The sequence below is a fragment of the Pithys albifrons genome, chromosome 20 (genome assembly GCF_047495875.1).
Source record: "Pithys albifrons albifrons isolate INPA30051 chromosome 20, PitAlb_v1, whole genome shotgun sequence".
NCBI lineage: Eukaryota > Metazoa > Chordata > Aves > Passeriformes > Thamnophilidae > Pithys > Pithys albifrons.
In genome coordinates, this window is record NC_092477.1 from 7,680,292 (window position 1) to 7,706,124 (window position 25,833).

Sequence of the window (25,833 nt, forward strand, 5' to 3'; positions counted from 1 at the left end):
TGTATTTACCCCTCCACAGTGAGTTGCTTAATAATTGAAAGGGAGATGTTTCTTGCAGTGAAAAAACCTGGGAGATGGGAGGTCAAGGTCTGCATACCAATGACCACTGGACACTGACAGCACCCTTTGGCTGTCAGCTTATGACATGCTGTTTTGTTGCCTGTAGTGAAGGAAAGGATCCTAACACGATTTTCTGCAGTTACCCTACATCTGTGTGACTTTCAAACTGAATGGTGTGATTAGCTGAATCTGGAACCTTCTCTCCTGGCTTTAGTTAAGCCATCTCTGGTAGGTGTGATGTTCATGTCTGGCACATAAAGGCATCTCTGCAGAACAAGCTTTGGGTTGTAGGTTGATGAGCAGTATGTTTTTGCTTCCTACAGCCCTAATCCTGACTTGTGTCATGCAGGCATGGGGCTAAATCCACGTTCAGATTTATGTTCAGTACAGCAGATCTTTGCACTGTCCACAAACTCAAAAAAGTTGTTTATTTATTGATTTGTATGTAAGACCTCAGAGAGGAAAGCTCAGACTGTGAGGGGAGAATGGTAGAGAAACTGTAGATTTAGTTACCTGCATATTTCATTAGCATGGTGTTTTGTAGATTTCCAAATGTTACATGTATAGAATACGAGAACTTCAGCTGTAGAATTAAGAACACAAGACACCAATTGCAGATTTACATTTATTGATACAATCTGAATTCTGCCTTTCCCAAGTCTGGCTCGTATACAATGGACTGGGATCATAGGATTAACCCTTTCCCCCACTGCTACAACCCAGCCAGGCTGGTGGCTGCTCTAACAGCACCAATACAGGAGGAGAGGATCAACTATGCAAAATTATTTGAGAAAGACTCCATGCCTGTTTTCTGCTCCCTGCGTGTGTTTCCTGGGATGACATTTAAGCTTTCATGCTTAACAGGAGAGCATTTTGTGTGTGTGCAGACAGCTGTGACTGGGTAAAGGACTCTGGGCATTAACAGGGCCTGTCATTGATTAATACAGATGGTCATCTCCAAATTGATTATTGTAAAATCAGGATGGTATAAAAAGGCCCAAAGGAAAAATCAACATATGCTGCTGCATTGAAAATTATGAATGCTAACTGTATATCACCAGTAACTGTCTGTGTTCATCTTGCAATGCTTTCAGCTAAAAATCAATTCCAAAGCCTTTCATGAATCAAATAGTCTTTATTGGCATGAATAATTAGACTATAAAATAAATTATTTTAGGATGGATTCTCTGGAATAGGAAAGAACAGAAATGCATCTTTACCCTTGTGAGGTTTAATATCAGAAATGACAGTCACAGTATGTGACACACAGAGGCTGTGTGTACTGAACATCCTTAAAATTAATTTTATTACGGAAAACAGGTGCTGCAGGAAAGGTTTTTCTGCAACTGCTCTCCTCCCCCTCCAAAAAAAAAAATGAACCTGTTACAAAAGTCATCTCAGTCGACAGCACAGAGCAATATTGCCAAAGACTCTTAATTGTTTTCTTCCAGGTTCTCATGGCAGGTTTGCCAAGATGCGACCACAGCAAATGGCCAGAGGCTACTTGGGTTTTTTCCATCTCCTTGGCGAGATGGTTACCAAAGATTCCCCTGGACTATTTTAAAAAACACAAAGAGCAGAAAGCCCACGCTGTTGGATGCCATCTGCTCCCCCTCTGCAGCCATTTATTCCGTTCCCTGCCCAGCCCTGGGCAGATGGTGTCCATCCCCTCCCGGCCCTCCCGAGGGACAGGGGACCTCACTCCCGCCTCTGTGCGGGGAGCGAGGGATGCTGCGGGCTGGGCCGACCTGAGAGGGGGCTCCGGGGGCGATCCCAGCCCCGCGGGGGCGGCGGGTCCTGCAGCCCTGCCCAGCCCCGCCTGGGCCGGGCCGGGGAGCGGGGCCGGGCAGGTGGTGCCTGTTCCCGGCGGGAAGATGGAGGCGGCGGGCTGGGAGCGCTGATCGCCGTGAGTGCGGGGCGGGGGGCGAAAGGAAAAGGAAGGGGCTGCGGGTCCCGGAGCGGCCCCACGGCGGGGAGCGGGCGCCGCGGGCAGGGGAGGGTACGAACGGGTTTTGGGAGGTGGGGTTTGGAAACCTCCTCCACAGGCTGCCGCTTGCGATGACCCCGGGGGGAAGGAGGAGGAGGCGGCAGGGGGGGCTCGGCTCAGTGAATGAATGGGCGGCAGCGGCGGCGGCGGCTCCCCTGCTCAATGGCTGCTGGGCTGAGACGCGCCAGCCCCGCGGCCGGTGCCTCCCTCGCCCTCCCGTGTTTTGTCTCAGGCTCGCCCCGCTCGGGGCTCCCCAGACATGTTCAACCAGCAGCAGTTCCAGCAGCAGCTGCTGCAGCTCCAGCACCTCCTCCAGCAGCAGCAGCACCACCACCCCCCGGCGCAGCAGGGAGGCCGGTAAGCGCCGCTACGCGAGGCCGGGGATCCGGGGCCTGTCCCGCGGGACCTCTCTCCTCCCCTCCGGCGCTCCGGGGCCGGTGCGGGGCTGCCCTCGCCCGGCGGGGAAGGCGACAAAGGGGTGCGGGCGGGGTGTGGACCGTGCTCGGGGCAGCGAGGGGGTCGGGGGTGCGGGACGGATGGAGGGCGGGCGGCGGCGCCGGGCGGTGCTGCCGTGCCCGCTCAGCTCCCCGGGGGTCCCTGGGCCCTGCCCCCTGTGCGGTGCTGCTGTGCCCGCTCAGCGCCCCGGGGGTCTCTGCCCCCCGTGCGGTTCTGCCCTGCCCGCTCAGCGCCCCGGGGGTCCGTGCTCTCTGCCCCCCGTGCCGGGCGGTCCCGCCGCGCATCCCCCGAGCCCCCCGGGCTGACCCGGGCACAGCCCCCGGTGGGTGGGTGGGTGGGTGGATGCTCCGGGCAGGGGCTCGGGGAAAACGCCTTCTCCTGCAGAAACCCCGCACCCGGCAGAGCCACCCTCGGTAGACGCGAGCACTTTATTGTTTTATTGTTGAACTTAAGCTGTTTATTTGTTTTCTTTCTCTGGCTGGGTGTGCTGGCCTGGGCGAGGTGATGGAACTTATTTCTGCTGAGGCTGGGGCAAGGAAGGGATGGAGAAAACCGTGTTTTGTTTGCGAAGGGAGAAATGACACCTGCCAGAAAACAACCACGGTTTTCCTAAATAAAGCAAGACGTAGAACAGCTTTGATAGGAGCAGTTGTCCCCGATGAGCTGATATTTGTAGAATCAACACAAATTCTCTGAAATAATGCATTTATTTGCACTTACTGTTGCATTTTAAAGCCTTATGCTCTGCAAATTTAGAGCAACGGGGTGTGAATTTAATAATACAGTTAATTCATTATTTAAGAAATTATAACATTACTTTATAAGGCATTTGTCTCTGAGATAAATGTGAGATTTTTTCTATTTTACTAGAAATATGAACCTCCAACTCTTTTTACCATTTTTATATGTCTTATACAATAAACAAAGCTGCACTTTAAAATGCCAGTAAGGGGCTGGCTGCTGGAGAGCACTGCTGCATCTTACACCTTTAAAAGTGATTTTTGTGGTATAAATATCTCAGCTCTGAGATTGGAACAATCTAGAGCAGCAAATGTGAAGATGAACTGCTTTGAATTCCTTTAAGAGGGTTGGGGGTTTTTTGTCAGGGTGGATATTTCGATGCCTGTTTGTACCTCTTTTCAGCCAGGACAGATTTAGCTGTGTCAGCAGTCGTGCTTAGAGGTGGGCCTGACCTTGCAATCGCCTGAAGAAGCGCCTGCCAGTTTTTTCAGACTTTTCTCTCACCGTCTGCTCCACCCTCCTTAGAACTGGAGAGTTCTACTCCGTTTGCTTCTTCCTCCCCGTGTTTTAAATATGAGGGCCGTGCTTTATTTTTCCATCTGGTTCTTGCAGTTAGGGGGCACCATTGACAGTTCTGACCTGTCTGGCTCCATGTGGGAGGTGTTGATTTTGGGAAAATGTGCTTTAAGCTGCTAAGAAAGCTCCCTGGGTTTTAGGACTTCTTTTTTGTTGTCCTGTTAAATGTAGCTGCTGATCTAGATCACTCATCTCCTCCGATAAGTGCTGCATAATTCTATAGAACTGCAGTCAGCTCCTGGGCTTTTTTTATGCTGCTTTGGAGGCTTCATGTGGGCTTGGTGCAAAGGAGTTGTCTCTGACCTCAAATTCTTTGATAGACAACCTGTCAGCTTGGAAATTCCAGGAGAGTGCAAGAAAGAGGATACAGTGCTAGTGCACGGTGTCTTTTCATGCATGGTTATCAGCATTTCAGCTGTTTGCTCCTCTCTTTTATGGCTGTCAGGTGCCTGGAATTGAAGGGGTCAGTTTTTGTTTGGTTCTTATGATCTGTGCTGTCTTTTCCAGGGGTTTGCCGCCACCGCAGCAGCAACAGATGCTGAGCTTACGGGCCACCAACCAGCCGTCTCTGCTCAGTGCCAATCCCATGCTCCAGCGGGCCTTACTCATGCAGCAGATGCAAGGTACTGTCGTTATGGGAAACGCTCACTGGAGTTATTCAGTCAGCCTCATGCACTGAAACCACAGCGTGGAATTAGTGCAGTTCTTGTACTTGGCAGTTCTGTTTCTTCTCCTGGTTTTTTTCCCTTTGAATTTGTCCACATTGCAGAGGTTTTTCAGTTGGTGAAAATCCCACGTGCCCAACTGCTCATGACTGGAAGTAGCATTAGAGGGTGTCAGGTTAGATACTAAATATGTGCCTTCCCTCTTAGACTTGATGGAGCAAATATTTTATATCAATATATTTGGATAAAATACTGAGGTTTTTATTATTTGTTTGCATGTCTTGGTTGGAAGGTTAAAGCAATTTATTTCATCATCTGCTCCATACACACTAATCTTGTTTGCCGTAGATACTTGTCTTGGTCCAAACTTGATGCAATACAAAAAAAGAAAGTGTATTGTGAAAGTCATTCAGGTTTCAATTGTCTTGTAAAATTTTGATTCACTGAAATGACTGTTAATTCTTTGGTGGATAATATCACTGTTCTTTCATCACTGTGTTTCCACAAATGGATTTTTCTTTAGTTTTTGACATACCTGTTTTAAAAAAAATCTATGAAGATGCCTTTATAATAGCATTGCTCATATAAATATAATAGAAATCAAGCAATGTTTTTATTTTTTTTGCTCATGTCTCAACCTGACAGCTCTTTTTAACACAGCAAATCAGTACCTGGTATAGTTTTCAGGTGCCTAGTCTAGATTAATGCCTGCAATTTCTGTCTTGCTTGTGAATCATGCCCAGATGTGAAGACAAAAGATTTATTCTGCATGTCATTAGCTCTCCTTTTGTTCTCTCTTGCCCATTTAAAGAGAGGGCTCTCTAGTGACTCCAGTGGCTCTCCACAGATCTCTCAGGTTGTGGGGAAAGTGGCAGTGAGAAAGGACAAAGCACACTCTGAAGCTTGGTGTGTATATAGGATTTTAAGGGGGAGTCTGACTCTGCTTCAGTCCGCCACACTCCTTGCAGATATGTTTGATGTCAGCATGGGCTGACCTTTTCCATCTTTTATTGGAAAGTTGTATTTAAATAATGTGCCAAGGACCTGAGGCTAATTAGATAGAGCAGGATAAGTTACGGTAATGAACACTCTACCTGCACTTTGTCTTAGCATTTCCTCTTCTCTTCACCTCTGCATGAGTTGTGACTTCTCTTTCACTAACCTGCACCAGGCACCCAGCCACAGGTAACATGGAATATGGTTGCCAATGTCCAGTGTGGCCCTTCTCAGGGATCTGAATATTTTTTGGTCATTCAGGTTTGGGTTACATGTAAGAAAATCTGATGCTGTAGCATTTCTGTCCCTGGGAAACATCATAAATAATACATTGCTTGCATGTGGCTTCAGCAGAGGGAATAGGAAAAGATAAATACTTCAAGTTGAAATGGATGGGTAGGTCTTTAAAGGTACAAAACCGAGAGCAGAAGATGATTTCTTGTCTTAGAGATTTTTTTCAATATAGTTGTGTCCTTTTACATAAGAGATTATTTATGGGAAGTAATAATAGGTTAGATTACTTTTGAAGACTAACATGGAGACTACTTCCTATTGCATTGCAGGCTTTTAACAAAAAGCTTGGTTTTCAGATTTTGGGTGCCTATCTCCAAACCTCACTGCCCTGTTTTGACAGCTGCTAAAAAGCTGGAGTATTGACTAATTCAAGTGAGAGAAAAAATGTCAATTTATGTCCAGGTTCCCAGAATGATGGAGAGTTTCTGAGGGTGTAGCTGAGGCATCTGAGCCTTTCCACTCCCTCACCCTTGAAAGGGGGATGGCAAGGACTGTCTCTGTAAGAAACTGAGACTTAGTTAATAGTCTGTGGATGCTGAAAAGAACTGTTCAGGAAGCAGAGCATTATAATTGGAAATGGTGAAGTCTCAAGTGTCAGAGTTGAGGCTGACACGTTGAGCTTGCATGACAACCAGGTGGCAGAGAGGACCACGGGATCTTTTCTTTGAGAGGTCCACTGTTGTTTTAAATGAAACACTGTTCCTTGCTTGTGTTAACCAGCATCGATGCTATGGTGTGAGCTGCCAGCTGCCCAAATGTGGGGTGAATTTTCCCTTTTTACAGTTTCTGTGAAACAAAACCTTGTTTGTTGCAAGCACAAACGTTAGTGTGCTCAGATCAGATAATTGCTGTAATGATCTTAGCCTGCAGTGACAATTATAATTAAATAGCCTGATCCATAGTAATGGTTGCTATCACATCACTGTGTGTGCTGAAGAGGGTAGAGCACAGAGCACCCACACAGTGCCCAGCAAAGGACAGAGCAGAAGAGCCTTTTCTCCCTCTCTCTGCTCTTGTACAGGTGGAAGATTTTCCCTCTCCTTTGCACCGTTCGAGGTGGTGACAGGCTCTGTGTTTCATTTATAGGAAACCTGCGTGGATTTAACATGACAGCGCCAGCACTGCAGCAGTTCTTCCCTCAGGCTACCAGACATTCCCTCCTGGGACCACCACCTGTTGGGGTCTCCTTAAAGCCAGCTCGGCTGGGCTTCCCCAGCCTCCCCTTCCAGCGGCAGAACCGGACCTTTCGCAAGGTGGGCTTGTGGTTTGCAGCTGCTGGGGAGCTTTGTTGCTCCTCTTGCACTTGCAGCTGTTGACATTGATGTAGGCAGAGTACAAAGGAGAAGGGAGAGCCTTACAAAGAAATTGGTGTTTTGCACCATGCTGCTGACACAGAAATGCAGAAATAATGCCCTCCCACAGGCTTTTGTGGTCCATATTTACATTTATAATGCAAAGGTTTCTTGTCACCGCTTGCCCAAGAGAGAGAATTCCTCATAGCAGAGCTGTTTAAACCCAAGATATAAAAGGAGCCTTTAGAAGTACCAGCTTCAAAGTAACTACAACAGAATAAATCCTGGCTGAGTGCTTTGCCTTCCAACACAGTTTGTTGTTCCCAAATGACCTGCTCCTACCATGGACATTCTGCCTCTTTGGGCTGTTTTTCCTCTTTTTAAGATCAGACTCTATTTGTTCTTGTGGATTTTGTAAAATCTGCAATTCTTTTGTCTTGTAAGAACCTTTCTTACTTTCCACCATTAAGAACTCTTTTGTCGTGGAAATAGTTCTTGGATTAATTAAATGTTACTTTCCTCCTCTTAGATTAGCTTTTACATATTTCATCCCATTCTGTCAGAAAGATTTGGTGGATAAGGTACACTTCCATTTTTGAACTGTCCTTTCTCCAGAGTCAAAAAAAGAGGGATTATTTTGGGTTATTCTTTTCCCTGCCCATGCACCTCTTGCCAGAGTCCCTCTCTTTACAAGCATCTGGATCTCCTACAGCAGCTGCTTAAAGCACTGGGGAAATGTCCCAGGCTGCCTGTGGAGCTGAAGTGCCTCACTGTTTGACCATGTAAACTTGCCTGAGGCAGGGCAGTCTATTATAAACTACCTATTCCTTTTCATTTCTGCATATTGGAATTCCTGTTCCTGCTCCGCAGTAAAACTCTGATGCCTCAGGGTGTGCTGAGGACCAAGAGCTGGCAGTGACTCTCTGTCCATTGCAGGACTTCCAGAGAGGCCCTGACAGGAAGCGGGAACTGGATCCTGGTTGCTCATCTCAGATACAAGGTGATGAGAAAATGGAAATCCCAGAGGGAATGCAAGCAGGATCAGAGCAGAACAATTCCTCACCATTCACAGGTAAGGAGGAGCCTGTATGAAACAAGTGCTTGTAGATATCATAAACTCCTTTTGACCAGTCCTGCAGCAAAGGCTGGAGATGATTTTAGGTTTAATCAGCTATGTTTCTTTCTAGCTGTAAGTACTTAAATGTGGTAACCTTCCACTATGTGCTTTATGTTACCACTTTTACCTGGATATTTTTGATTTTTTATGAGCCTCTTGCACCTCTCTTGTATGGAAGCCGCTCAGAAGTCACTTTGACAAGGAGCCCCATTTAAGATGGGGTTGGGGGTCCAGAAAAAAATGGATTTGAAATTAAAGCTTCCACATTGCCTTACCCGTGCTGAACTCAACATCTCGTGCTGCCAAACACATAAAGCAGAACTAGTTGCAATCAGCATGGTGAGCTGAAAGATGAGCTGAAAGAGTCCTTGTGCTCCAGTTGTCAGAACAGAAACTGCTGGCAGTGAATATCTTAATGTTGGATACAACACAGATATGGGAATGTCATTTCTGACTGGAGAGTGCCCAGTCTAAAACTGCAGGCATATGGTGAGGTTGTGACCAGTGTATATGCAGTGGTGAAAACTACCTGATTAAGTGGTTGCTGTCAGGTACATGTTCCTCCTTGGCTTATATTAATGTTCCCATGATCAGGACTCTTGTCACATCCTTACAGGACTGAGACCCACTTAGTGGACATAAACATAGATTTCTTTTTTTTTCACAACACCTCATAGAGTGACATTGCAATGAAAAAATATCTGAGGTCATTGTCTGATGTTGTTAGTGCAGTTCTCAAATTCAGAATAAGCAAATGTTTAGTATTTTCTCTAACAGAGCCTTCTGGCATTTGCCATTCAGTTATGGAACATGCTCAAGGTGGCATGGTCTGCTTTGCTAAGGACATCTCCTGTTTTTCTGCAGAGCCAAGAACTCCAACAGAGTCTGTGTTGAACATTGAGCCTGCAGCAAAAAGACTGAAGAGGTATTTATTGAATGGGTGATATTGAGGTAGTTACTGAGCGGAGAATTATTGTCTTTTTTTCTGATAATTAAGACTGGACTGAATTGATGTCTAATGTGTAAGAGGTATTTCAGATGCTTTTGAACAATTCAGAAAATGTCATGATGCTTGCTGAGATCCAGGGTGTTGTAAGGTGTCTGCAAGGGGTGACCCAGCTACGGGAATGAAAAATGAGAGATGCTGCTCATCTAAATGTGCAACAGAGCAGAGTTTGCTCGTGTGTTCTCCTGCCAGGATCCTTGAAGAATCCTGTAAGAAGCAGAGATGTTCTTTTCTATTCTGGTATATTTCTTTAATTTTCTTCCCTAAATGTCAAAAAGCAAAATGAGCAGGGAGGGAAAGCTTTGGAATATGTTGGGTTACAGTAGGTGTAGGAGAGGGTAGTTTATTTTGAGGAACAATAAAGGAAAGGGGATCAATACTCCTTGGTATCCAAGCCTGTATCCATGAGTGTTGAGTTCTGTATCCCATCTGCAAAGATTGTCTTCCCAGTACCTCTATCTGTTGGATAAAAATAGACAAAGGCAATCCAATTACCCCCCAGGACAGGCAGGCAGGCACGCCGGCCATGGCAGGGCCATCCCGGCACTCCCGGCATCCCGAGGGGGCAGCAGGCACGGGCAGGGCTGCATTGCCATCTAGTGGGATGTGCCATCTGCACCGGGCTGCACCTCTCCCAGAACTGTCACCCTTGGCTGGTGCAGAGGGAGAAGAGGAGGGAGTGAACACAGATTTCTGGAGGCATTGATTTGAGAGTTCTCCAACATATGTTAACGAGGATGAGTCAGGACTCCTGGGCCCTCTTATCTTCCCTGTTAGCAATTCACCTCCTGCTTTTGGACAAGTTTCTTCACCTTGCTGTTTCCCATCTGTAGATTAGAGATTAATGGTTAGCTTTAGGGAGAATATTCCAGGATTACAAGATCAAGGTAATATCTGAACATCAAAGTAAAACATTACAGAGTGATAAATATTGTGTGTGCAGGGACCACCATGAATTACGGGCTCTGATTAGCAAGAAAGTGAATAAATTCAATTAAAGCTAGGTCGAATACATTTGAGTGTATGCTTTGTTAATCTGTTTGCCAAAGCTAATTTAATTTTAATTACATTAATATTTAGCAGGGTATTAATCAATGTCCTATTACATGCACTGAAAAAAAGAGTCAGGTCTGAGGAATGACAGCTCTCACTGCAGCAAGCCTGCTATTAGGAAAATCCTTTCCTAAGCAGCAGTTAGGGACTGCCAGATTTGATGCATATATTATGGCTGGTATTTACCTAGAATAGATCATTCCTTAGCTTTTTTTTTAAAAAAAAAGTGTTTCTTTTAACTTCCAATGAACAGATGATGGATTTCTGAAGAAAATGGTTTACTGTTCTCATACTGCCCTTCACAAATGACAAGGGTATTCTCCCCATCCATGTCATCAACTTGTTTCACGCTTCATTGTTCCGTTTCCCTTTAGCCAGGAATTCCAGCCTCGTTCTTCATTTCAGGTTTATCCCACTTCTGCCTTTGCTCCTGCGTACCATCTGTATACCTGGAACAACATCCTCATTCCAGTGCAGAAAGCACTCATCATCTTCAAACCCTCCCTGAACACCCACTTCTAGCATGGCATGACAAGTATCCATGGAATACCATTTCCTCCTTAGATCATGCTTGTGATGGCTTTTGCTCCCTTAGATTGCTCCTTAGATTTGCAGTTCAGGCTGCAAACCCTCTCCCTGAGTGCTGGCACCATCTGTGTGTGGTACAGTTAGTGTTGAGCCTGCTGGCAGCACTTGACAAATAATGTTAATGCCAGCCACTCCTGTTTGATTCGTGTTTGCACTGCCCAAACCCTGCTGCATATTTATAGCCGTGTAACCCAGTTACATTATCACGTATCAATCTGATAAATTATGCTCTGTGTGTGTTTGGATAACGGGATGCAGTACCTGCGTCTTGCTTGTGCAGAAGGTGCTGCTCCCTGCTGGCAGAAGGACACAGCAGGTGGGAATTCGAGCTGCCCTCAGAGCAGAGACTCAAGCCATGGTGAAAAGTGTGAGTCCCCGTGGAAAAATGGGGGATGGAGAGAAAGTCTGCAAAGCGCATTTCGTGCCCTCTGGAATTCGAATGTTTATTCTCAGCAGTCCTCCCGGGGGCTCTTTTTCTCCTAAGCAGATCACCAATATCAGATAAAACAAAGCAGGGTCCTTTTGATTTGTATCTTGTATGGGTTTTACTTCCCCCACAAGCAGCACTGCAGGGACTCTGGAATGAAACATGATGGATGTGAATAGAACAGGAAATTACGGTGAAACCCCTGCAAGCCACCATGGAGAGCTCCTTCAGTTGTGTTCCTTCATGCACAGAGCAGCCAAGAGCATAGTCCAAGCCACCAGTCATGACAGGACCAAGCTCTCAGAGCTCTCATTAAGAATATTTCTTGTATGAACTTATTTCCCTGCAGACTTATTGCAGGAGAGAGCTGGTAGCCAAAAAATCACTTTTAACCTTCTTGTCCAGGTTATTGGCTACTGTTTCTGAATATGTTCTAGAACACCCACTTTTCATTGGTTTTATTTATTTCTGCCAAGTTCTTGCCTGAAATACCACTTACTGATTTGGGGGTTTAGTGCAGAGTGTGGTAGCTTAGACTCAAACCTGTGCCTTGATGTGCCCTCTGAGTCCCTTGTCTGTAACATGACAAATAAGGTTATTTTCTTGCTATCCTTGAAGTGTCACTGAGGAGTCTGCATTAGAGGATGCCACAGACAGCAGGAAAGCAGGAACCTCAAGCACCCATGTCCAAGCTGATGGTGAGTTGCTAAACCCTGTGATTTGCACTTTTAGGGCATTCTTTGCTGGAACTGCAAGTGTGGATCCCATGGATCTCATCAGAAACGTCCTTCCTCCTAGTCATGAAGGATGGAGAAAGGAGAATAAAATCTAGGAACCAAATCCACATCTAGTCCCTTAAAACATGTTGCCTGCTAAATGCAAATGATGGGAATTTTCCCTCTTTAATAGAGGAATATCTTTGGAGAAAGATTTGTGAACTGGTTTATGGCCAACAGCACTGTGAGGAAAGCTCCCTGACTTCACTCACCTGCTGCTTTGTTTCTTCTGCCATTGGTGTTTTGGATTAAAGCAGCTAAAAGGACTCTCCCTTCTCAGGTACAGACAATGCAAAGGAATACACAGCTGAAGGTCTCTCTAGAGAGAGGAAATTCTCTGAGGAACCGAAGGCTCCTGAGGTGAGCAGACACCGCTCTGCGCAGGGGTGGTGCAGAACATACAGCCTCCCCCTCCATCCTGGAGAAGCCCGTTGCCACTGGGAACCAGCTGGCACCCACGTCTGGAGCTCTGTCTCCTGCTGGAAGCTGTTGTCCCTGGCAATAAGGCATAATATGTCTGCAATTAGTGTGCAGTCTGCTCTGACTTGCTGCTTTTGTACCTCTGCTGGCCTGTTCCTTACCTACTGCTGGCTCTGGATGGGGGGGCTTGTTAAGAATTTGGTATTCATCTGGAAAGATGGGGAGTTGAATTGAAATAGTTACTTAAATATGTATGTATGGAGGGCCATAGCTAAATACATCTTTCATGGTGCAGAAGAGCAGGGGTAAAAAAATTCTGGTGATGGTGTTAAAGATGCAACCTGAAAGTCTCTTGCATGAAAAATGTGGCCCACATTCTGGATTTTAAGCCAGGATCTTATTCCGTGTAAATCTGTGAGCAGACAAAGATTTAACCTCTGGTATGAATCAGACTTCCATAATTGGAGATGTTTTTTGATGTGATCAAATGTATCAGCCTGCCTGCGTCTGAATTCTTGACTCCCATCAGGTCTTGTCCTGAGTTGCCTTTAGTTTTGCAGTGGAGAAACATGATCTGATGATGTCCCTTACCAACAACTGTTTGTAGCTCCAGTCCCCAGAGAGTGGATCATACAGTGACTGCAGAGGCTGCAGAAACAGCCATCTGTGCTAATAGTCCTGGTGCTATGACACAGAGATCACTGATGTAACAGCTTTGGGAAGAGGGAGTGTGTATGAGAGTCCTTCTGATCAGCCCCATGTGGGTTCAAGCTTAAATGCATTTTCCTAAAGGGTAGAGAGCTTAGGTGACATAGAAAAAGCAGATGTGATTTTTAATGTCTTCTACTAAGAGATTGGACTTAATCTTGACTCCTTCTTTTGCCAGGTGTTGAGCTCTGGAGGTTCACTGAAAGTGACTATTCAGCAGAGCAGTGAGAGCAGAGCTATCAGTACAACAGCTCTGAAACCAGGGCACTGGGGCTGCGAGGTGGGCACAGCTGATCCCAACCCTGAGTCGGTCCTTAAATTCTACTGTTACATCTGCAAGACCAACTGCTGCAGTCAGCAGGTAAAAATGCACAGGTCTGACGGGGATCCAGGTGGTCAAGAAATGGGAATTAGATGACTGGCTGCCATGGGGAGGTGCAGCAGGAGACTTGTTAGCAAGGTCTCATGCTTCAGAAACAAGGAACATAAAAAATGATGACAAGCATGCAGATAGAATAAACCTCTCCTGAGAGCTGGCAAGCAACCTGCTAGAGAGAGAATGTGGGTGGATCCACAGGCAGCCATGCTCTTAAGCATTTGTACCATTGCATTGTTAAACTGCAGTCAAAAGAAAGCACAGCTCATACCTATTTTCTGTATTTTGAATACATTTAAAGGGATTTTTCTCCTAACCTCTCTTTCAGAATTTCCAATCCCACATGGCTGGAATTCAGCACCAGCAGCGACTTGGGGAGATTCAGCACATGAGCAATGTTTGTTTTGTTTCGCTACTGCCCATGGTGAAGCAGCAGAAGGTGTTAACAGAAAAAGATGGGTAAGTGTTGGTCTGCACTAGAAACTCAATCTGAATGTGGCCCCACATGGGTAAGGTGTGAAATCCCTCCAATTTCAGAGGCCTTAATTTCCTTCAGGCAACTTTGTATCCTGCTGAAGGATACCAGAGTTGACTTTGACCTGTAGTTTTTAATACCCTAGTTCAGGTTGGAGACTTGTTTTATCTACTGCATCTCTGTCAGCACAAGCGAAAGCAATCTATAAATGGGTGAGAAGGGGAGCAGATAAATCTGAGGATGTAAAGATAGGAATGGTGGGGAAAACAGTTCCACGGACAGATTGCAAACTGCAATATCCCATGGAGAATGTGAAAAGGTGTGACTTAAAGCTCTATCTGTTGTCACTGCAGAGAGAGCCAGCAGCGGTGGTGTAACACATGCCAGGTGCACTTCACAGGGGATCTCATCAAACACCGCAGGACCCAGGAGCACAAGGTAACAGCCACAGCCTGGGCTTCATCTTTGCACTGACCTTCCGTGGGGATTGAGTGGAAGTGTCTAGCACTGCTTCTTAAGAAGCAAAGGAAAAGTGACTGGCCACAAAGTTCTGCCAGTAACAGCTTCCCTATGGGCACTGATGTGCCGCCTGCTACCTCTGGTCACTGGCTTTGCTGGAGCTTCCAGTTGTCATGATGTGTCAGTATGACCTGAAGCACCTCTAGTGTGTAATTCTTGACTTTTCTCAATAAATATGGCTTCTCATTCTCACCTAATCATTTGAATGGAGGAATTGACAGGCAGCCTTTTCAAGCTAAAATTTGGGCATCTCAGCATATTTATTGGCTTCTAGGGGAGAGATGTCAGGACACCTATTGTAAGGCCCCCACTGCATGTTTTCCATCTTTTTGGTGGATAAGAGTTAGGGAGTCCTTCCTGCTGAAAAAGGCTGTTCTCTTTGTGGTCTCCCTGGCTTAGATGCAGGGCTGACTTCATTTACTTCATTCAAGATTCACCTGCATTCCACCAAAGCAGTGCCTCTTGTGACTTTACGGGATTGTCCCTCTCCCCTCAGCTGGCCAAACGCTCACTTCGTCCTTTCTGCACCGTCTGCAGCCGCCACTTCAAGACCCCTCGCAAGTTCGTGGAGCACATGAAGTCCCCTGAGCACAAACAGAAAGCCAAAGAGGTAACACTGCCTGGGTGGAGAGCTGTGCAGATCTGGGGGCTGCTACCCTGACTGTTGCAGGGCTGAAAGGAAGATGTGCAGTTCTTCCAACCCTGTTCTAATTTTCATCTTTTGCTGGACTTCGGTAGTTAAAAGAAATTGAGTGGAAAAGGGACAAGGAGCTGGACGCGGCTAGAAGTGAGGTAGCTTTGAGTCCCTCTTGCAGTCCTTTTGCTCACCAAATGCAATCTGTCCAGACTCTTGGCTCTTCCTTGGTTAAACAATGAGTGCAAAGTTGATCCAATCTTTCTTTTCCATACCTGACAGGTGAGGCTGGGAGAGAAGGAGTTGAGCAGCCCAGAAGATTCAGAGGAATTGATCACTGTGGATGCTGTTGGCTGTTTTGAAGATGATGATGATGAAGAGGAGGAGGAGGAGGGGGGAGCTGGTGAGGAGGAAGACCCTGATGTAGTGCTGATGGAGAATGAGGATTCTGCTGCCAAGCAGGTACACCAGGCAAAAAGAAGGAATGACCTACCTGAGAATCTGCTGTGGGATCCTGTGACTTAGTTGGTTGTGGCTGGTTGAGCTCAGGCTTTCAAGAGTCTGGTCGACTTTGCACCTTACAGCAGGAGGGTGAGGGCTCTGGGGTTCTTCCAGAGCACAGGATGATGCAAAAGAGAATCAGATACTATGTGTGGGATGCTGGAGGGGGTTTCTGCTGTGCTGTACAGCTCCTTCTGCTGTCTTCAAAACTTACACTGTTGTTGAGGAGCACAAGCAGACATTGGCAGTCTCTTTGAATAGCCCACCAGCAGCTGGGTCTTACAGCAAACATGTCCAGGTTTATCTGGGTAGGTATTTTCCCAGTTACTCAGAAGGTACATGGCTAAGCCACTTCAGGCTTGGAGTGCAAGGGGCATCTTTAACCCTTGTAGTGAAGTGGCCTGCTGACACTGGGGTTTGCATCTGGCCTTGACCAGGTGCTGTGCAACTCTGTCTCTGGTATGTGAATCCTCTGTTTTGCTCCTGAGCTTACCAGAAAAACTGAAGAGTCCAGGAAGGGAATTGGCATCGATGCAGTAGGCACTAATGTTCTTTTGGTTTCCAGACTGGGCTGAAGGAAGTGTCTTTGGAGGATTACGAAGGAAGTGAGAAGTATTGTCCAGACACAGCCTATGGTAAGCAAGCAGAGTTAAGCACAAAGACCCAGAGAGCCTTCTGTGGCCACATGCTGTATCTGTAAGAGAGGGTGGTCTCTACCTGCTGTTACAATGACTTCTTGGGCTGTGGTGCGTCAGGATCTGCATTGGACTGGTGCAGGTCACTGCTGCCTGGAGAAGAGACCAAATCTTGCTTTATTGTTGTGTGATAAAACATAAGGATGTGATTGATGTTTGTCAGCTGCCTTTTGCTCTGAAGAATAAAGGATGAGAGCCAGATACCTTTCTAAGGTAGGACATGGAACAAGTAGGGCAGGAGTACTGAATAAAGTAGGTAGCAAATGAGGGATGCTCTGGAAAGATGGAGTCGGAAAGCATATTGATTGGGATGCTTTCCAACAGAAATGCAGCTTGCACAGAGATACTGAGCAGCACTGACAGTATCAAACTCTGCTAGAGCCCAAACTGTGCATGTTTCCTCTGCTTCAGACCCCCCACGCTGTACCCAGCAGTTCCTCAGCCGTGCCGCTGCCCTGGTGGGCAGTGGTGCCTCCAGATGGCTGTGTCTGGTCCCCACCCTGTAAGTGACTGACTTCAGACCTCTGACCTCATTCATGTCATGAGGAGGGCTGCTCTGTTTTATGCCCAGGGAGAGCTCTGTTGACACCAGTCTCCCATATCGCTGTAACCTTCCACTATCGTGTGGCAGATGGAATAATGATTCATGCTGTGAATGTTCTCTGCGTGTTCCTCTTGCGTGCCTGCTGTCTTCTGCTTGGTTTGATCCCATTACATTAGATCACATGTTCTCTGTAGTTTTCCATTGTATTATTTTCTCCTTTTCCCCCCTTAATGCTCTGTGTAGTTTCTTTGCTCTGGCAGCCAGATTTCTCTCTGAATATCAACCACAGCCATTCCATGGTAAGACGAGATATTCAGCAAGTCATCTTGCAAATCCCTGATTAACAGAAGCAAAGCTTTCCACTTTCCCTTTTCTACCCCTACTCCCTTTCCCCTTTAACATGCTTTCATTATTTGAGTTCCATTCAATGTGATCTGTGATTTCCCTTCCCCTCCCGTTTCGCAGGCCTGGATTTTCTGGTCCCCGTCGCAGGTTACCTCTGCAGGCTGTGTCACAAATTCTACCATAGCGACTCCGCTGCCCGGCTCGCACACTGCAAGTCCCTGATGCATTTTGAGAACTTTCAGGTCAGACCCTTTGGCGATTGCATGGCCTGGCATTTGTTACCCCCGTGCGTGTCTCTGCAGCGAATCCACCACGTCAGCTGTCTCGTCTCCAGCTCATTTCCATCATCCTTGGTGTCCATTGTGCCATAGTTCTCTCCTGGTGTGCTCTGTGTCTGTCTCCCATCACCCCTGTAGATCTGAAACCAGTCCAGTCCTGCTTCCCAGCTACTGCTGCTCTCATCTTGTTGCCCGTTTCTGGCTGGGAATCTTCCTCAGAGTGTCTGCTCTGTTTGCTGAACCTGTGGAGTCTGTTGTTCAGTCTAGGCCTCTTCTCTGTTAGACCAGAGACAGATGGGTCAAGGTGAGAAAGAGCAAAAGACAGGGGCTGTTCTTGTAAAGAAAGCTGGTGTATCTTCCCCTGTGATAAAGCATGAACAGCTCCTTTAGCCAAAATTGGGGGTCTGATTCATCCATGAAGAGGCCTGGTAAAATCATATTTTCACCTTCAGAAATCTAGAAATTTAACATTGCAGACTCTTTATGTGATGGAATCTACAAGCTGGTGGGAGTTCATTTGTCCCCAGGGTCAGCCTGCAAGAGGAAGTCTGTCTGTCTGTCTGCTACCCCTTCCTAGAAACTCCTTAGCACAAAGCTCTGCCAACTGATGCTGTTCCTTTGCTTTTCTGGCTCCACCTAAAGAGCCCTATTGCCCCTTGCTGCTTTTGTATCTAAAGCTTTTCCTACTGGGCTGGCCTGGAATCTGCCTCCATCGTTCTGTCCTCGTTGACTTGCCAGGGGGTGAGGGGCCTGGATTAGTACCTTGTGGAGGGTACTCAGGGCTTGCACAGTCTGTCCTCTCCTGTGACCACTGCCTGGGCCCTGCCTCTGTGGGAGAGCAGTATTGCCTGACTCTGGCAAGGAGGGACACTCCCACACTGACTTTGTCCTCTGCCTGCACCCACATTTGCTCCCAAAAGCTGCTGTGCTTCCCTACCAGCTTTTTAAATAGTGTCTAAAAAAGCCCCAAGCACACACATAGAGACCCTTAAAGCCCCCCAAAACTTCCATGTTTGTCTTCAGACAGAAGAAACTATTCCTAGTCAGCTCTCACTGCCTCCAGTAAGGGGTGGGGTGCTGCAGAAGCCAGCACTTAAAAGTAGTGGATTTGGGATGCCAGGAGACACAGCTGTTCCTTCATGGTTGCTCATCCTCTCCCACTCCTGCAGCTAGTCATTTCAGGAGTGAAGGAATCAGCCTTGAAGTTTTCCTGGCTTGTTTTAGATCAGCTTAGAGTGAAACTGCAGCAGCAGTCACTTATGTCACTCTTTTGGCCCACTTTGAGCTGAAATCAGATGTTCTTCAAATGGTTGCCAGAGTGACCTGGAGGTATTTTTTATGAGAAGAGTCTAACCTTAAATATCTGCAAGCAGACAACTATTATTCTTGGCTGCACAGGGGCCTTGGGGTTGTCACAGTCTGAGTTAAATCATTGCCACTATTATTGTATATTGGGGTATTCTCAGTAGAGGTTTTCAGGGAATTGTCTGAGGCAGCTGTTGAGGCAGCATCACTCTGAACATGAATTTGCATCCTTGCACCCGTTTTAAGTTTGGGTACATTATGACTGATCTAGTTCCAATGCAATATGATAATCATGCATGTCCCACTACTGGAGGGCAGAGAAAGAACAAGCCTGCAGGGATAAAATGAATTACAGTGTAAAGCTGCCTGTCTGATGTGCAGTAATCCCACATTGCAGACTGGTGAAAGCCATTGTGCTCAAAATTTTTTTCTTAAACCATCAGGTGTAATGCTAGTGCCAGTTCAAGGAACCCCTGAGCAGACAGCTGAAAGGGAGTTGATTGTGGAGGGAACTGCTGTGGAAAAGAGGGAGCTTTGGTTTGCTCCTTTAGATTGTGCTCTGTCTGGGTGTTGAAGACAGGTTCCTGCTGTGTCTTAGCAGTTCTGTTTCCCTGAAATCCAGTCTAGAACATGGCTAGTAGCCATTTTCATCTCTTTACAGACCTCTACTGGTTCATCGTGATAGCAAGTGCAAATGAGTCATTTTATCGATGATATGTTACCTTTATTCTGTGGAAAACCTCAGTGCCTTGTAACAAGAAGATATTCTTGATACCTTAGTCTTCCTGTCAGCAGTTCCACTGCCTCTGCAGATTGTATCAACAGAGTAAAGAAATATTAAGCTTTCAACTTAAGTCTTGCTTTGGCTGATAAACATTGTATCTCACCTGTGGCTGAGGCTGATGCAGAGCCTCATGTGCCCAGGGAACATGTCCTGGCAGCAGCTGAAGCAGGAGCTGTCACTTGCACTGTTACATCTACAAAGTCCAGTCTGAGATTAACAGTTGCCAGAACATGTTTTTTGTCTCAGGAGCCAGGTCTGCCATGCACTCGCTCAGCATTAAGTAATGTGAGAAGGACTCCAGTTTTTAATATCACCACTTTTCCTCACAGGAGATGACCCTTCTCTGTTGAAAGCCTCAGCAGCCAGGCCAGGAGCTGCTGAGACCAGTCATGGCCCTGCCACTCACCACTGTTTTTGTACAGGTGTTCTGGACCAGCTGCTGCTTTGCTGCAGTGACAGGAGCTGAGCTGGGCTTCCCTCTCACATTGGTTTGTTTGTATTTGCAGAGATACAAGGCAGCAAGGCATCGTGCCACAACTGCCTACCCCGAGGCTCCTTTGCATTCCCAGGGCTCCAGCTCCCAATTGCTGGATGATCCAAAACAGCCTCTTGCTACAACAGCACATGCCAGTGAGAACATGGATGATGATCGTGGGATAGACAAGGAGGGTACAGAGCTGTCAGCCCTGCAGGAACAAACTTCAAGGTCTCTGGAGGGTAAGGGTGAGCTGGCCACCTCTGGGGCAGAGGGCCAGAGCCTGGCCAGTGTGACTGACCGTGTGTGTGGTGTCATGGTTGTAGAAGAAGGAAATCTACAGGAAGAGAGCAAGTCCACTGCCACTAGTGCCGACTGCCTGTTCCCTGAGGAGAGCCACACCGCAGGGGAACTGCTGGGACATGAGGAGGAAGCCACCACAGCCAGGCAGAGGGAAGGCACAGATGACCACCAGGATCCAGGGAGTGGAGGAGGGCTAGGACAGAATGAGACAGCAGGTGCAGGCCAGGAGGCAGAGCCTTCTTCCCTCGCCAAGGGTGAGACAGCCGGTCTCACCTCTGGGTGCAGACGCTCCTCTAGGCGCAAACCCAGATAGAGTGGCCTTAAAGGAGAGCCCTTATGATATTTGCTGGAAATGTTTATTTTCTGAGTCTTTTAATAGAGCAAAACCTTCAACTTTACTGCTGTTTTTATTTTAAGAATAAATAAGCCTGGCTTTAGCGTGTCTACTACAGGATGGTGTTGGTTATTACTTGTACAGCTGGGATACAGAAATTATGTGGGAAGACTGAGGCTTGGATTGTTGAGCATGAAAGAAGATAGTAATGTGATTTCCACAGGGGACAAAGTTCATGGAGTTGATGGATGCAGACTTGAGAATTCTTTGTAGTCCATCTCATTTGCTTTCCAGGCAGAGAAGTTTATCCCTTGGGAGGCTGTATGCTCAGTTTTGCTTCTCAGAACAGTTTATTTTCAAAGACACACAATTGGACAAGCACTGTGTCCTAAGGTAGTTAAGGGCGTGCACTTTGGTCCTTTGTTAGTTCTACAAGGCTTAATCTAGTCCTTTCTCATAGTGGAGACTCTCAGGAACAAATTTTGTTTCAAACTGATTTTAATAAAACAGATTTCTTATAAATAACCTCTTTAACTATCCAAAAAACTTCTTTAACTTTACATAAGTAGAACAGTAAGACTTGCTTCAAAAAGTGCTGGCCCCAGGCCATCCTGACAAGATGTCAAATTAGACCATACTGCTCAGGCCTTGTCAGAATGTACAGGGAGGGCTCTGCTCACATCCCAGGGCAGGCAGGCCCTGTCTCTGCTCTCTGTAGCTGATGCTGTGGTGGGTTCTAACCAGGCTGTTCCACCCCTCTCCACACTGGGGTCTGTAACAGCTGCAGGAGTTGGGCACCTGCCAGTTGTAGCAGTAAAACCATCACCCTGGTAGCTCGTCTTATCTGCTTGGAAGGGAATGGAAGCATCCAGTGACCTGGGCCCATGTGCCAATATTTGGTATATCACAGTTAATGTGACTGAGGGAGGAGCTGTAGTTTCAAGGCAGGAACTGGGGGCTTCCCTCTTCAAGGCTGTGTCCAGAGTTATGCTTTGGACAAGCCTGGAGTCAGGACAGCCCCTGCCTACTGTGCTTTCTGAGGGAAGAGGCTAAAGCCGTAACACTCCTTGCTTGGATTTAGTGGTACAAGAGAGCAGAGACAATCTTCTTCATTGTGAAGAGGGCCTGCTTGCAAACTACTTGCATGGCCTCAGATTCCCTACAACCAGCTCTAACCAAGTGTGAGTGCCAGGCTTGTCTGGGGAGCAGAAAGAACCAGCTGTCCTACACCCACTCTTGTACTTTGCACCTCTCACAGCTAAAGGAAAACAGAACATGGAGGCAAATGGCAGGACACAACCACAGGAAGGAACAAGTAACAGGCACGAGGCACCTCTCCTATTCAAGTTTTACATTAAATTGGTGAGCAGTAAGAGTCCCCTCAGCAATGCCAGCTGGGACTCTGTGGTCAGACTCTAGGCAGAAGGCTGGGAGCCCTGTGCATCAGCTCCCATGTTCAGCTGCTCATTCTGCTGCTGGAACTCCAGCCGGGCCTGGCGATTGGACTCCAGCAGTTCCTTCAAGCAGCTGTGCAGATAATCATTCTTCTCCTCCAGGTGATCCAAGCAGGAGTTGATCTGGTCCAGCATGGAGTTTATCGCTGCATATTCTAAAAGGAAGGGAAAGGGGAGACTGAGCAGTGGAAGTGCATGCAGTGCAGGCAGCAAGAGCTCTGGCTCAACACACCCACAGCACTTTCACTGTGCCTCACCTGCCCCTCCTGGGTGAAGTAAAATGCAACTGAATCCTGCCTGGGTTGTGTTCCCTGACCAAACCAGGCCTATGGGAGGCTGGAGCACTGGTAACAAGGTCTAAGGCCAGGTACCTGGGCAGTCCAAGCCCTCTGAGGGCACACCTGACAGCCTTGGATCTCACACACAAACAGCTGACCACAGGCTCAGTGCTGACTGCAGCAGTACCAGAGAAATCCCAAGGACAAGTCAGCCATTTTAGCTGCCTTTGGGATCATCTTTCCTTATGGTGCAGGTACTTTGGGAGTGTGCCACAGTGTTTATAGTTTCTGTGAATTATCTCTGAAAGGCTCCCAGGCTGAAATGCACTTCACAAGGGCCTGGCTGGGCTCAGGCTGCCAAAACACGACTGTGGCAGGAGCAGGGATAAGCCCAATAGTGCTGATAATGGCACTGTTATTCCCAAAGGGAGGAAAGTGTGGGGCACCAAGTTCAACCACAGGGTCCTTCAGATTAAACTCAGACTCAACTGCGGATGATCGTGACAGTGGCTCCCCAGGTACAGTTTCTTATTCAGAGCATTAGTTTCAAGTGCAGCAGTTTGTACCAAGGGCATTTCACAGCTTTAACACTGTTAATCAGCTGAATGGTGCTGTCCACTGCATGAAACACCTGCGTTTGGATTGCTCCAAGCAACATTCACACAATCCTAAAGAATAGCAAAAATCCTAAGGAATAACAAAAAAACCCAAGCAAACAGACAGGATAAACCCCTGCTGAGGTGACTGAGGAACCCCAGGGGGGTTACAGGGACCCCACGTGGAGCCAGTCCCAGTTCCCTTCTGAGCACAGGGAGGCAGGTGTGGAGCTGTGACCCATGGGCAGAGAGTATTTCCTTGAAACGAGTGCTTGTGTTTTGGAACAACCCTGGATCAGTGCTGGAAATCAGCTGCCAACTTTCATTAGTTGAATGTAAATAATAAACCAGCAGGCACTTGGAACAGTACAGCCCAACAGAAATGAAGCTGTTGATTTCTGCCTTTCATTTTTCACATGACATACTAGCCTGGTATTCTTTGTATTTACTGCATCAAGTATTGATTGGCATGTTCAGAAGTAGTTTTGATGTAGTAAATTTTTTAGCATTCTACTGGGTATTGAATTAATGTGGGTAGCTGAAGTTGTAAAAGAAAATTATTACTTCTGTTATTTTTATATACTGATTTAAAGTTTTCTGGTGTCCCAGCACACCAGGCCCAGGCACTGCCATTTCCAGCAGCTCTAAAAGAACTGTGAATATTTAAACATTGCAGTCATTTGCATTATTAATAGCTAAGGAGAAGTTTCATTATAAAAAAATTGTTCTTTTTTATGCTACTTTGAAGCCATTCACAGAGTGTTGCAGCCTTTAATTCTTTGGAGAATTGTGTGTTGCATTTGAGCTTGTTTATAAAAGTTCAGCCTTGCAGAGGTGGCCTTGCACATCCAAACCAATCCCACAAACACAGGCTTTCTGAAAAGTGGCAATTATCAGTATTTTTCAAACCCTGCTTCAAGGTATGTGAGAATGTCCATGAGTCAGAGCTCCGTGTTCCAGTGAAATGGGGAGCAGACCCCAAGCAGACACAGTAACCACCTCTGACAAGTGATGAATTCATCAACTTGGCCAGAAGTCTGCAATTGCAGCAAGAGCCTCATTTTCTCAGTGCCTAAAGCTCAAGCGAAGGGCCATAAAATTTGTATTGCTTTGGGAAGTGAAAAAAAATTTAACCCTTTAAAAAAAAATCTTCCAAAAAAAAGTTGTCTTCCTCTAAGTTGCAAGCTTGGAGGATTTTTGTGGAAACATAACCACATCCCCTAATGAAAACACTGACCAGGAGTATGACAAGTGCATTAACTCCTCTACATTCTTACAAAGACAGCTGACAAAAATAAGGCTTCCTAGTTGAGATCAAGGAAGTGATCCACAGCTTCAGCTCCAGGACCAGGAAATGGTGCCAGCCCTCTGTGACCAGCCCTGCACACAGATCAGCTGATCACAGGCTGAACAACCTCATTAGAAACTTGATGTAGATCCCATATAGTGACTTTCTCTGTCTCTGAGCTCTTCAGAAGGTGAGAGACACAAATCACTGCGAGGATGCAAAGCAGAGACCACTCTTGGGGTGTGTTTCAGGGCAGAAATGATCCTCCTGTCACTGCAGGTGGATCTCAGAGAACTCAGAAATTCACCTGTGGGTCACATCAGGAAACTGAATGGTGTTTTGAACCCAGCTTTTCACCATCTTCAAGAGAAGGGTAGCAAAGTGCTTTATCTGTAAGAGTTCCAGTTTTAAGAGTGACCTCTGTGCCTGCATTACAGCTGGTTCTAACCAGACAGGGCAGCACCAGAAACTCAATACCCAGGCACTGCAGAGACGCTCCAAAGTGGAAATTGCCAAGCTATTTGCATTAAATTCCCTTTTTCCATGCATGACGACTCCCAGATCTGCCCACATGACCTGCCCTGTGCTCTCACAACCTCCGTGTCCTCTTTCTCCTTGAACACCCGCACCCCGTGCACAAGCAAAGGCACAGAATCACCCTTACATCAAAACCCCCATCCCCGGGGCAGCCCGGAGGAGCTCGGTGCCCAGCCGGGCGGGAATCAAACCCTGCAGCCCTCACTGCCCTCACAACGGGCACACCCCGGCGCCGGACACCGCTCCCAGCGGGACACCTGGGCACACCTGGGCGCACCTGGGCCCTGCCACCCGCAGCGCACGGGGCCGGACCAGGCCACACCCCGCCCCGCCGGGGTTCCCCACCGCGGCGGCGGCCCCGCTCACCCCCACGCACCTTCCTCCCCGAAGGTGTCCCCGCCGTCCCCGTCCCCGTCCCCGTCGTCGCCGCCCACCACGTGCGGGTCCCCGTTGGGTCCCGCCATCGCCGCCGCGCCCGCGCCTCGGCCCCGCCCGCACGGCGCGCCCCGTGCGCGCGCAGGGCCGGTAGCCAATGGGAGGGCTCGGCGCCGCGCGCGTGACGCCGACCGGCGCCGCGGTAAAGCCTTTGGTTAGCGGCGCGGGGCGCGGGGAGAGAGTTGCGCGGGCGGGCGCGGAGACAGTTCCTCGGGGAGTGTCCCCAAACGCGTGCCCAGCGCTGGACTGTGTCACTGCCCTCCCCCAGGTGTCACTGCCGTGGGAATAACCTCCACTGAGAGCCAGGACTGCTGTTAAGTGGGTATTTGGGGCAAAGAGGAAAGAAAAGGTCATGTTCTCACTGAGCATGACCCCGTGTGGAGTGTCCCGTGTGGAGTGTCCCCCATGAGGTGTCCCTTGTGGAATGTCCCTGTGTGAGATGTCCCTGTCTGGTGTGTCCCCTGTCAGGTGTCACTTGTGGGATGTCCCCTGTGTCAGATGACCCCTGTGGGGTG

At 47.5% G+C, this 25,833-nt stretch overlaps 2 protein-coding genes across 6 annotated transcripts; one reads left to right on the plus strand and one right to left on the minus strand.

Annotated features, from left to right (window-relative positions):
• Nucleotides 1–186: 186 nt before the first annotated feature.
• Nucleotides 187–20,845, plus strand: CIZ1 (CDKN1A interacting zinc finger protein 1). 5 transcript variants are annotated; one of them, XM_071574211.1, is made up of 18 exons: nt 191–288; nt 1,512–1,966; nt 2,280–2,404; nt 4,328–4,443; nt 6,862–7,028; nt 8,004–8,139; nt 9,049–9,109; nt 11,877–11,956; nt 12,315–12,394; nt 13,341–13,523; nt 13,867–13,997; nt 14,367–14,451; nt 15,029–15,142; nt 15,449–15,628; nt 16,233–16,302; nt 17,372–17,493; nt 20,125–20,324; nt 20,420–20,554. In XM_071574211.1, exons 2-18 carry the CDS (start codon nt 1,658–1,660, stop codon nt 20,460–20,462), a joined length of 2,202 nt encoding a protein of 733 aa, XP_071430312.1. In that variant the 5' UTR covers nt 191–288; nt 1,512–1,657; the 3' UTR covers nt 20,463–20,554. The 5 variants fall into 5 exon arrangements, with proteins under 5 accessions (XP_071430313.1, XP_071430310.1, XP_071430312.1 ...); XM_071574210.1 differs by having other exon boundaries at nt 192–288; nt 20,125–20,335; nt 20,420–20,845; XM_071574209.1 differs by having other exon boundaries at nt 189–288; nt 20,188–20,845.
• BBLN (bublin coiled coil protein) lies at nt 20,737–25,386 on the minus strand. Its single transcript, XM_071574213.1, has 2 exons — nt 25,260–25,386; nt 20,737–22,339 (listed from the first exon to the last, which is right to left on the minus strand). The coding sequence occupies exons 1-2, from the start codon at nt 25,345–25,347 to the stop codon at nt 22,146–22,148; spliced, it is 282 nt and encodes a 93-aa protein (XP_071430314.1). The 5' UTR covers nt 25,348–25,386; the 3' UTR covers nt 20,737–22,145.
• Between the last annotated feature and the right edge of the window lie 447 nt (nt 25,387–25,833).